This window comes from Ictalurus punctatus, chromosome 22, assembly GCF_001660625.3.
Source record: "Ictalurus punctatus breed USDA103 chromosome 22, Coco_2.0, whole genome shotgun sequence".
NCBI classification, from domain to species: Eukaryota; Metazoa; Chordata; class Actinopteri; order Siluriformes; family Ictaluridae; genus Ictalurus; species Ictalurus punctatus.
In genome coordinates, this window is record NC_030437.2 from 560,001 (window position 1) to 572,500 (window position 12,500).

Here is a 12,500-nt window from a genome sequence, read left to right on the forward strand (position 1 = left end):
ACCGCACAATAACACACTCCTGTAGACAACAGCATCAGCTCCTCCATCACGCTCCTCTTTACAGCAAGCCTCAGTTCAGAGATGTTCGAGGAGATCTCAGAGGGGTTGAGGTCTGGACCTGATGTGGATTTGCTCGTGTGTTCGGGATCTCTGTGCTGCTGCGTGACTCAGTTTTGGCCCAACTGAAGCTGATGGACAGATGGCCTCACGCTTGTGTCAAGAATGTTCTGGAATAAAGTGAATGCCTGCAGGTTTCCCAGGCGATGAGGCTGCAGAACAAGCCCAGTGAGACTGATAATGTTCCTCTCTTAATGATGTGTATCCCCCAGATGCTTTCTGAAGCCTGGTTTACTTTGTAGAAAAAAACAACATCATGTTGAAATCTGTTGTGTTGTTGTTTCTTTGTTGTTGTCACCTGAGGTTATTTGTTTTGTTTATTGTAAATAATTGTTATTTAGGCCCTGATAAATAAAAATAGAATTGAAGGAGGGCGTACTTTCTTTTTTCCATGACTGTATGGATGTTTTCCCACGGACTCAGCGCAGAGTTCAGCTCCACCCCTCATCCTCCTCCAACACTCACATAATCTATTACATCTACGCTACATTACTGTAAGACCACAACTTCCTGAGGAGGAGGTCATATCTGGGGTCAGGACGGGGTCAGCACGGGGTCAGGACTGGGTCAGGGCGGAGTCAGGACTGGGTCAGGGCGGTGTCAGGACTGGGTCAGGGCGGAGTCAAGACTAGGTCAGGACGGGGTCAGGACTGGGTCAGGGCGGAGTCAGGACTAGGTCAGGACGGGGTCAGGGCGGAGTCAGGATGGGGTCAGGGCGGTGTCAGGAAGGGGTCAGGAAGGGGTCAGGGTGGTGTCAGGACGGGGTCAGGACGGGGTCAGGACGGGGTCAGGACGGGGTCAGGACGAGGTCAGGACGGGGTCAGGACGGGGTCAGGACTAGGTCAGGGCGGGGTCAGGACGGGGTCAGGGCGGAGTCAGGACTAGGTCAGGGCGGGGTCAGGACTGGGTCAGGAAGGGGTCAGGAAGGGGTCAGGAAGGGGTCAGGGCGGTGTCAGGACGGGGTCAGGACTAGGTCAGGACGGGGTCAGGACTAGGTCAGGACGGGGTCAGGGCGGAGCATATCCAGGACGTTTCTAATGTTTAGAAAAGGGATTTTTGCTCGCTGATCCTCACTATGTAAACATGACAGAGTTACTCAGGACATTCCTGTTCTGGGTGGTGATGTAAACCTAAAACACACATCTGCAATCAACCCCTTATTATACACTTCCGATAGTAAAGAGCAGAACTGAGGAACCGCCACGTTCTCTCCCCTACCTGTGTGTATGTGGTTTTCCACCTTCGTGGTCGATGCTTTAAGAACAACTGATATTCTGCACTGAGTGTTTATTACACTGTTTGATGCTCCAGCCACAGGCTCTGTGATAAGCTAAGTATATCCATAAACACACACACACACACACACACACACACACACTCTCACACTCACCGCATATCTGAAGGACAGATTGTATTCCCTGTCATTTGCCCGAATCCTCCTCTCCGTCTCTTTAAAAAGAGAGAACAAAATTAAACATCAGTCAGCGAGTGTGTTACAGTCCGAGTGTGTTACAGTCCGAGCGTGTTACAGTCCGAGTGTGTTACAGTCCGAGCGTGTTACAGTCCGTGTGTGTTACAGTCTGAGTGTGTTACAGTCCGAGCGTGTTACAGTCCGAGCATGTTACAGTCCGAGTGTGTTACAGTCCGAGTGTGTTACAGTCTGTGTGTGTTACAGTCCGAGTGTGTTACAGTCCGAGTGTTATATGTCACACATAAACACTTTTGTGTAAGAGTTCTGTGATTAGACTTCTTCAGTAATATACAGTGACTCCTGTAAGGCGTGTGCTGGTTGGCTGAGAGCTTCAGGAATGATGATACACATATAACCCACAGTGGAGTGTGTTAACTGGTGTTTTTGTGTGTTAGTCATTGAGAGATGACAACAATGATAATTAACACTGTCTGTGTGTGTGTGTGTATGAAACATTAACGTGAGCAGTGTGTGAACAGTTCAGTTTCCTCTGCAACCTGAGTTCATGTGAAGGAAGGGTAAAGCAGATGTTTATTTCCTGTGTAGCTCTAATGGTGCATTAATAGTAACTACGTTGTGATGCGTTAGAGAGATAAAAATCACACGATTAAAACCCTCTGAGCCGAACCCCGTACTGCAGGGTGAGACGTCACCACGTCCACGCTCTCACACTTTCAGTTCAGTTATTCTAGCACACGGTCTCATGTAACGCACGTAGCATGTTCCGGTTCAGTCACCACAGCTCTGAGAGATGACTGACGCGGTTACCATGGCGACAGCAACAACAACTGCATCGACACTCAAGATTAAAACTCTTCCTGCATGTCTCGTTTCCAGCTTTCAGTGGAACTGTGTTGAGTTTGATGTGTGTGTGTGTGTGTGTGTGTGTGTGTGTGTGTGTGTGTGTGAACTCAGGTGGGAGTGAAATCAAAGAAACTTCTGGAGAGATCTCAATGGTGAAACACTGACTGAGTCTCACGCTGATCTTTGATCTCTGTGGCACATCAGGGTGGTGTGTGTGTGTGTGTGTGTGTGGGTGTATGAAAGTCACCTTTCTCTTTCTTTTTCACACAGTCAAGACCGAAGAACGACATGGCTGCACCTCTTCTTCACCTCAGTCCATCACCTACTTGAGTAAACACACACACACACACACACACGCACATGCTGTAACCATGACAACGATTCCCAGTCCTAGCTACAGTAGTAAGTAACTGGCCAATGGTGTGCTGAAGATGTTTATTGTTTCTCAGCAGTGCAGGTTTATGTCTGATACACGCATCACAGATCGTCTCATATTCACGTAGTAACGAGACTGGATTCCCGCCGGGACGTTTGTCCTCCATGTTGGAAGTTCTGATTGGTTGGCGAGGGGAGAACGTGCAGACATCGGGTCTGTGTTTGTCTGAACGGTTGAAGAGCATCTCGGCGTCTTTATGACACAACACTACAGGTGAACACTTCACTCGAACACTGGTACGATGCTGTACACAGTGTGGTGGAGTTCTCTCACCTGATTGGTCAGAAGGTGTGTGTTATGTGACGTCAAGGGGACGTGTACGCGGGGACGCGTTCAGCAGGACTCTACACTCAACCTTACACAGAAACAAAGGCCCTGTGTCTTACAGGAGGTGGAGTTGTTCTGGGATAAAAAGCACACACATACACACACACACACACACACACACACACACACACACACACACAGAGTATACAGTGGTGATTTGGACAGAATTCCTGAATGACTTCAGCCGTCGACGTATTTATAGAAACCACATGTGTGTGTTTAGGAATGTGCAGTTTAAACACAGACACACACACACACACACACACACACACACACACACACACACACACACACACACACGTGTCCTGAAACAGTCTTTCCATTACGTCCAAAGCAGAAGTGTGTGTTCTCCACCCTGTGAGAAAAACCTGTGTGTGTGTGTGTGTGTGTGTGTGTTTCATTATGTGTGTGTGTGTGTGTGTGTGTGTGTGTGTGTGTTAGTTAGAGTTATATTTGTGCAGTGCTTTTCTAGACATTCAAAGCGCTTTACATTGATTGGGGTGGGGGTGGGAGGGGGCGGAGTCTCCTCATCCACCACCAGTGTGTAGGAGCCTCCACCTGAAGGACAGAACCTCCACCACACTCCCGCTGTTCGTGGAGAGACCGAGTCCAGGCCAGAGTCCAGTACAGTGTGTTTTAATGGGAGGAAAGATTAACACTCCATGGAGACAAGGCTTTTAATACTGCAGTGTGTGTGTATAATATAATATAATATAATATAATACAATATAATATAATATAATATAATATAATATAATAAAATATAACATAATACAATATAAACTCAGCAAAAACAGAAAGCTCCTCCCACACTCATCTGCTTGTATTTCCAGCAGATTTCTGAACTTATATTTGTATGAACGTAAAAAGACTGAACTGAGATGTGAACTGAAGAAGTTTCAGATGTTTGAGGAACAGAAATGGAATAATGAGCCTCTGATTATTAATAAAGAGTCGTGTCTTTATATTCACACACGTACACACACAGTGTACCAACAGAGAGAGGTGTGTGCTTCCTCTATTTTAATAACCACCAGCAGCTCTGGTGTGTGTGTGTGTGTGTGTGTGTGTGTGTGTGTGTGTGTGTGTGTGTGTGTGTGAGAGAATCGCGTGTCTCTGCGTCTGTAACTGTGTCTATGTTTTTTAGTGGTTTCACACATTCTACACACAACTGTTAAGAGCCTCCTTACTTCCAGTACTCTCTCTCTCACACACAGACGCACACACACTCGACACAGACATGTTTGTGCTAGCTCTATATCCACCGTGTCAGAGTTAGCTTTAAATTCAGAGGATTTCTGCTGCATTTCCATGGAACTGGAAACAGTGATATGATTAGATAATGAAGAATAATGTGGAGAACACACACACACACACACACACACACACACACACACAGATGGCCATACAGCGGTCATGAGATGTCGTCATTCGTACAGGAATGTACAAGAGCAAGAAAAGAAAAACCCCAAACCTTGACCTGATTGTGTTTCTAAACCAGATTCAGGAGAAACGTCTTCACCACCGTTTTCTTGTTTTCCACCAAACTGCTGCATCGAAACTCGCATCAAGGCCACCAAACCCAGCACAGTGCCTGCACAACCCAGAAACACCAGCCTGACATGCATGAGCTTAATGCGATCACACACACACACACACACACACACACACACACAGCTAAACCTGTAGACACGGAGCGCTGCAGTTCAGCAGTTCAGATCAAACACTAACTCGAATATTTATATTTTCTGCATTTTAAGGTCGAAAGGTTACGACAAGGCTACGCAACCACGTTTAACAATTATCCAGGGTTAGACTGGGTGAAGTCTGACATTCCACTTAAAATGCTCTGCTGTGTGTGTGTGTGTGTGTGTGTGTGTGTGTGTTCTCAGTAAACCACTTAGCCTCTTGTCTTATCTGAGCTGCTGTAACTATTATTAACCTTTTACTCGCAGCATCCTCTCATCCTACACACTGTCTCATCTCTACTAAGGAAAAGAGGCGTGGCTGTAAGTCTCAGGGAAAAGGGGCGTGGCTTCTCACTCCTACGCTACATTCTAATGAAATGGAATCACATGGTATCGGATAAATACACCAGGTCACGGACCGCATACTGAAATGAATCAACACCTTCTGACCAATCAGAATCCAGAATTCAACACGCACACACACACACTATATCGCACACCTAAGTGTAGTGGTGGTGAACAGTTAGAAAAAGAGAACACAGTGAACAATGAGTGAGTGCTGAGAGATTTCACAATAGGAGGAAGTGTTTAAACAGACCGGGAGGAAAACACACACACACACACACACACACACACACACACACAAATACACAGACACACGCAAACACACAAACACACACACACACACACACTCACACACACACACGCACACACGTGCGCACGCACACACAGCTCAGGGCTGAAGTAGAGACACGCAATGACATGCAGGGGAATCCTAAAAACTGCCATTTGTTGCACAACACACACACATTGCCTCAGGCCTAAAACAGAGGAACATGGGGGAGGGGGAGGGGGAGGGGAGAGAGAGAGAGAGGGAGAGAGGATGGACGGACGGATGGATGGATGGATGAAAGGATGGACAGATTAATGAACAGATGGATAAATGTCTAGATACATGGATGGATGAATAAATGACGATCGTATGAGTGAAACGGCCGTAATGACCAAATGAATCATTCTGAGTTAAAATGGGTGGAGCCAGATTGGTGTTGGCAGTAACGTTAGCATGTTATTGGGTGGAGCCAGCTGGGTGGGTGTGGTTATTTGTGTCCGGTGTTGAGTTAGCATCGTTAGCACTGGGCCAAAACTGCAGCTCATAACAAAAGGAGAAATAATGAAGTGTGTGAGCGGGGAACGTGTGAATAATTCACCCCCCGGTCTCCGGAGCGGCGGAGCTCGTCAGGGCCTCCTCTCCTTTCACCTGATAACACTGTGTCATTTCTAACGAGCGGTTAATTATTCATTCATCATCAATAAGAGGCGTGTCAGCCACACAATGCCATGTGTGTTACGCTACGCAGTCGTGTGCTAATTTACTGCATTATTCATACGAGATGTCTCAGAGACGGCGCTCTCACGGGTCAGCGGCCAGGCGGAGAGGCTGGCTAGCGGCGCCGCTGAATGCTAATGCCCCAGACCTTACACGGGGTCCAGGCTGATTAACTCAGGGGCTGAAACTCCACACCAATTCCTGGATAATTGTCCTAAACAGATTTAACGTGACCTTCTGGAACGCGCGGCTCGTTCAGATCCAGTAGTGGGTCTTCAGCATGGGCAGTATACGCGCGGAGGTGTAGAAGAAGAACAACCAGCTTCACTCTGTTTTAGTGTTTTAGATTCAGTCGAGGAGAAACGAAATGGATCACTGACATTTGTTCCATGAAGCATCAGACACTTTCATTTAGACCAAACGCACGTCTAGCGAGAAGCCTGTGTGGTTAGGGAGTGTGATACAGGAAACCCCTGCTCAGTCGTCTGATCCCAGGCCTTATACTACAGACCCAATCATCACACAACCTCCATCAGGAGTGTTCAGAAGACCTCAGGAGAGAAAGGAACAGCAGAAACAACGAAGACGAGGAACGCGCCGACGCGCCACTAAACCCGTCGTGTTAGCAAAGATGAAAATAACGAGTACTTCTTACTTCTTTAACGCCAGAAACGTTTTATCGCAACTTTAAGGATCAGATTTGCATTCGAGATGGTTTTGGATTGGATTCTCGCAGGACGAAGGCGCCGAGTCGTACGTGATGTAAACCAACCATTAAAATCCCACATAGAGGACGAAACATCACTCGGACGTGACATCACTCGGACATTTCTACAGATAGTTAAAGGCCTCTGAGATAGCAGACGAAACTTTACCTTCATTTCATCCTCATACTCGTTAATGATGCATGATTATTGTGTTCACACACACACACACTCACACATACACACACACACACACACACACACAAAGAAGAACTCGTCTGTGGAACACGACACCATGTGGAACTCATTACTCTTCTTCCTCACTCCACACACACTCACGCTCTGAAGCTGTGTTTTGTTGTGTTTTGTTGTGTTTGGTTGTGTTTTGTTGTGTTTGGTTGTGTTTTGTTGTGTTTGGTTGTGTTTGGTTGTGTTTGGTTGTGTTTTGTTGTGTTTGGTTGTGTTTGGTTGTGTTTTGTTGTGTTTGGTTGTGTTTTGTTGTGTTTTGTTGTGTTGTGTTTGGTTGTGTTTGGTTGTGTTTTGTTGTGTTTTGTTTTGTTGTGTTTGGTTGTGTTTGGTTGTGTTTGGTTGTGTTTGGTTGTGTTTGGTTGTGTTTTGTTGTGTTTGGTTGTGTTTGGTTTAAACGAAGCTGGTGAAGGAAAGCTGGAGCTCGGAGTTTTTAGTGTTTGAAGTGCACTGAGTGGATGATGGCTGTTAATGGAGGAGGATTAAAGGAGTGTAATAGATTCCAGCACTCAGACTCAGATGCTCAGCAAACAGAGCTCAAGTCAACACTCGCTCTCACGTCACCACTCGCTCTCACGTCACCACTCGTTCTCACGTCATTCTCACGTCACCACTCTCACGTCACCACTCGCTCTCACGTCACTCTCACGTCACCACTCGCTCTCACGTCACTCTCACGTCACCACTCGCTCTCACGTCAACACTCGCTCTCACGTCACTCTCACGTCACCACTCGTTCTCACGTCATTCTCACGTCACCACTCTCACGTCACCACTCGCTCTCACGTCAACACTCGCTCTCACGTCACTCTCACGTCACCACTCGCTCTCACGTCACTCTCACGTCACCACTCGCTCTCACGTCAACACTCGCTCTCACGTCACCACTCGCTCTCACGTCACCACTCGCTCTCACGTCACTCTCACGTCACCACTCGCTCTCACATCAACACTCGCTCTCACATCACTCTCACGTCACCACTCGCTCTCACGTCGCTCTCACATCACCACTCGCTCTCACGTCGACACGTAAACACACTGATTTCAGTTAATGTCTGCTCTGATAAACCATTTCAATTATCATAGTGCTGACTTATCACAACCCCGATTCCAAAGACAGATGTGACGCTGTGTCAAATGTCAATAAGTAAAGTGTTAGTAGATGGAAACAGCTGCAGGTGAACTGGGAACAGGTCAATAAGATGATTGGGGATAAAAAGAGGATCTTAGAGAGGCGGAGTCTTTCAGAAGTAAAGATGGGCAGAGGTTCACCAATCTGTGAAAAACTGCGACTACAATTTGTGGAACAATTTCAGAAAAATGTTCCGCAATATAAAATTGTGAAGACTGTGAATATCTCATCATCTACAGGACATCATATCATCAAAAGAGTCTGAGAATCTGGAGAAACGTCTGTGCACAAGGGACAAGGGTGAAAATCAGTACTGCATGCCTGTGCTCTTTGTCCCTCAGGAGACACTGCATTAAAAACAGACCTGATTCTGTAATAGAAATCACTGCATGGGCTCAGAAACACCTCCAGGACTCAGTGTCTGTGAACACAGTGCAGCGTGACATGCACAAACGCTGGTTAAAGCTCTATCATACAGAGAAGAAGCCATATGTGAACATGATCCAGAAACACCGCCGTCTTCTCCGGGCCAAATCTCATTTAAAATGGACCGAGGCGACGTGGAAACTGTTCTGTGGTCAGACGAATCCAAATCTGAAATTCTTTTGGAAACCCTGGACTCTGCGTCCTCTAAACTAAAGAGGACTGAAGAGGAGAGGGACCATCTGTTTTTTTTATCAGCGCTCAGTTCAAAAGCCTGCGCCTCTGAACATAAAGCTCTTCTGATGATATCTTTAAGGCAGCGAAGCTCACTAACGGTGTGAAAGTGAAAGTGTTGAGCTTTATCATTTTCTAAACTATTACCTCGGGGTCAGGGGTCGTCTCTCCGCCTGCGTGATTTATCACCTCATGTAGCTACACGGATTTCCTTAAGACTGCACTAGGACCCGAGTGCAGAACACAAACACAGCTCTTCTCGTTCACATCAACCAAACGTTTCAGAAACACACACACACACACACACACACACACACACACACACACACACTCACACACACACTCACTTTTTCATTTTTCCTCCTAAACACTTGTCTAGAGACAGAGAGAAAGACAGAGAGACAGAGAGAAAGACATTTTTCTCCTCTATCCCTCCTCAGTAAGCTCCGTATCTATAAACCCAGGACTCACCGTGTGTGTGTGGGGGTCTGACAGGACGTCCAGCAATCTGTAACTGCACTCTGAGGTAGTTAGAGTCTCTCTTTCGTCCTTCTCTCTCTCTTTCACTCTCTCTCTCTCCCAGCTGCTCTCTCGCCCTGATGAGTAGAGAGGGAGGTGTGGCATCAAGCGTAGACTCATTCACTTTCTCACACACACACACAGAACAAGGCAGGACACATCCTACACACACACACACACACACACACACACACACACACACTGACTCCCCTTCTTGTTCTTCTTTTTTGCCCTTCGCTATATTTGTGATACTCTCTCTCTCTCTCTCTCTCACTCGTCCTTGACGCTTTCTCAGATTCCAAACTCGTTCTTTTTTTCTCTCTGTATGAGTCTTTGTTCAGACTTCCACGACTCCCTCCCTCTCTCTCTCTCCCTCTCACTCTCCCCTCCCTCGTTCTCTCTCTCTCTCTCTCTCTCTCTCTCTCTCACTCTCCCCTCCCTCTCTCTCTCTCTCTCCCTCGCTTAAAGTATCAATTTCCTGCACACCAAAAAAGGAAGTGACTTTTTTCCCTCCTCTGAAAACCTCAGACCAACACTACATTCTCACACACACACACACACACACACACACACACACACACAGGATGACTGGAGGAACTGCAGCGTTTATGCCGGCTGCTTATTCTGCACATAAACACTGACACGCCTTCACCAGCTTCCACAGGACCAGAGTGAATCACTTCCACACTCTCATCGGATTCTGTATCGCTCTGATTACTGCGAACACCGAGACAATCTCTCACACCTGCAGCGCTCCTCACATCAGACAACATCAGACCAGGTCACGTGACCGTCTGAGGCCTGCAGAACGTTGCACATTCCAGATGGTTCTGTCGAAAGAGAAGGAATGTTACCTAATTCAGTTTCTGTTCTTCCCCATCAATGATTCACCACACACACACACACACACACACACACACACACACTACTGTTACTGTAGTTACTACTAATACTTCTGATACTATTAACACTGCTATACTACTATTACTACAGTTATTACTACTATTATAACTATTATTACTACAAGTACTATAACTACTACCAGTAATAATAATAATACTAATAGTAATAATAATCCTAATAATAATAATAATAGTAATAATGACCTCTCTAACACGCAGGTATAATGTGCAGTGCAGGAGAAAGTGTTAGGATGAAGTACCCCTTCCCAATGCTGTTGTATTTCCAGTCCCAAACTAATCACTGATAGTAACTATTAAAAGATAACTGATGGACTTTCTCTTCAGTGCCCCCTGCTGGTGCAGTGTAGCTACTGCTACCGTCCTGATGTTAATCCCTCGAACTGCCCCGATGGCGCCCCCTCTCTGAGCTGTAACATACAATATATAATCTCAACATGACCTGCATTTATACTGTTAGAATATACTTCATAATCCATATCAGCTGGAAATAGAACACTAATCAGGTTATGGAGACACAAAACACTGATCCCAGGTATTCATCATAAATCATTTATTTACAAAATTCACAGGTGGATACAGGAATTTTCAACAGCCGTGATCGTCTACTAATAACTAAATAAATATCTTATTCCACAGTTTAACAGTACGCAAAATAAAATGTACAGTAAGTCCATGCTCAGCAGTTTCCTCAGGACACACCCACTGTTTCCAGTGCATTACTGAGAACAAATCAATATAAACAGCAATTCAGTCTAAACCCTTCAACTGTTTGGCACAATTATTATTATTATTATTATTATTATTATTATTATTATTATTATTATCATTGTTATTATGATTATTTATTATTATTATTATTATTATTATTATCATCATCATCATTGTTATTGTGATTATTTATTATTATTATTATTATTAATATAACACATTATTTTGAGTCCACTCCTGTGATTGGCTAAAAGGCACAACTCTGCTGGCATGTCATGTCTCTCAGCCAATCACTGCATAGCGAGCTGACCATTGGCAGTGATCAGCATATTTGGGACAGTAAAGCTCAGAATATTAGCAAGGAAGAGTGTGTGTGTGTGAGTGTGTGTGTGTGTGTGTGTGTGTGTGTGTGTGTGTGTGTGTGTGAGTGTGTGTGTGTGTGTGTTTGAACTGGGTCTTGTTTGGAACATTGAAGAGGAGAGGCCATTAAATGACCACTGTGTTTACAGGATATACAGACTCCACCCACTTCGATTAATACCTCCAGCTGATTGGTTCATATCTGTCAAATGACTTATTGAGAAGTTCTGTCCATTTTTTTGGCGGGGGGGTCCTTTTTTTTGGGGGGGGGGGGGGGGGGGGGTGTGTCAATGAAAAGGCAAGATTATAAGACCCCTTTTTAAGGCCACCAAGAGCAAAGAGTGTATAAAGAGCAGGAGTCTGAGTTTGGCAAAAAAAGGAATCAGCTTTGGGTGCACACATGTAGTCTCTCTGTTCCTCTCTCTCTCCCTTTACCTCGCTCTCTCTCTCCCTCTACCTCTCTCTACCTCTCTCCCTCACTCTCTCTCTCCACCTCTCTCTCTCTCCCACTACCTCTCTCTCTCTCTCTTTCTCTCTCCCTCCCTCTCTCTCACCCTCTCTCTCCCTCTCTCCCTCTCACTCTCTCTCTCCACCTCTCTCTCCCACTACCTCTCTCTCTCTCTCTTTCTCTCTCCCTCTCTCTCTCCCTCTCTCTCCTCCTCTCTCTCTACCTCTCTCCCTCACTCTCTCTCTCCACCTCTCTCTCTCTCTCTCTCTCTCTCTCCCTCTCTCTACCTCCCCTCCTCTGTAGGTCGTCTCTCGCTCTTCAGTCGGATGAACTCCTTGGCGATCTCGTCGTCATGGCGCTGGGCGAGGATGCGCAGGGTCGTGGTGCCAGTCTGATCCGTGCTGATGCTCGGGCCCAGTGGGCACCAACACACGAAGCTCCGCCTCTCAGGTCCGACGGCCAGGGCCAACGGGATCACGGCCACGCCCACCACCTGGTCCGCCCGCCCAAAGCAGTAATCCTTCACCGTCACCTGCAGCTCGTAGAACTCTGCGCTCACACCTTTACCCAGAACACTGAGAGAGACGGCGAGACGGAGAGACGGAGAGAAGAGCAATGAGGGACAGATTT

General features: G+C 46.3%; 2 protein-coding genes across 7 annotated transcripts in view; both read right to left on the reverse strand.

Moving 5' to 3' along the window:
* Positions 1-9,820, reverse strand: part of atp8b5a (ATPase phospholipid transporting 8B5a) — a 23,822-nt gene extending 14,002 nt beyond the window's left edge. For 2 of the 6 annotated variants that reach the window (XR_008393239.1, XM_053674489.1), the window contains exons 1-3: positions 9,384-9,820; positions 2,640-2,714; positions 1,508-1,566 (exon numbers count right to left, since the gene is read on the reverse strand). Coding sequence is in view for 5 of the 6 variants with exons in the window: in XM_053674489.1 (XP_053530464.1) it covers positions 1,508-1,566; positions 2,640-2,682 (102 nt within the window). In the remaining variant the exon portion in view is untranslated. Of the gene's footprint in view, positions 1-1,507; positions 1,567-2,639; positions 2,718-3,101; positions 3,231-4,629; positions 4,750-9,383 lie in introns of all 6 variants that reach the window. The other 4 variants (XM_053674491.1, XM_053674492.1, XM_053674493.1 and 1 more) reach the window with 4 other exon arrangements.
* A 1,879-nt stretch (positions 9,821-11,699) lies between these two features.
* The window catches only part of LOC108255548 (protein unc-13 homolog B), a 28,026-nt gene continuing 27,225 nt past the window's right edge, over positions 11,700-12,500 (reverse strand). Inside the window, exons 32-33 of the mRNA XM_053674526.1 lie at positions 12,016-12,445; positions 11,700-11,915 (exon numbers count right to left, since the gene is read on the reverse strand). Coding sequence (XP_053530501.1) covers positions 12,154-12,445 — 292 coding nt within the window. The 3' untranslated portion in view covers positions 11,700-11,915; positions 12,016-12,153. The remainder of the gene's footprint in view (positions 11,916-12,015; positions 12,446-12,500) is intronic.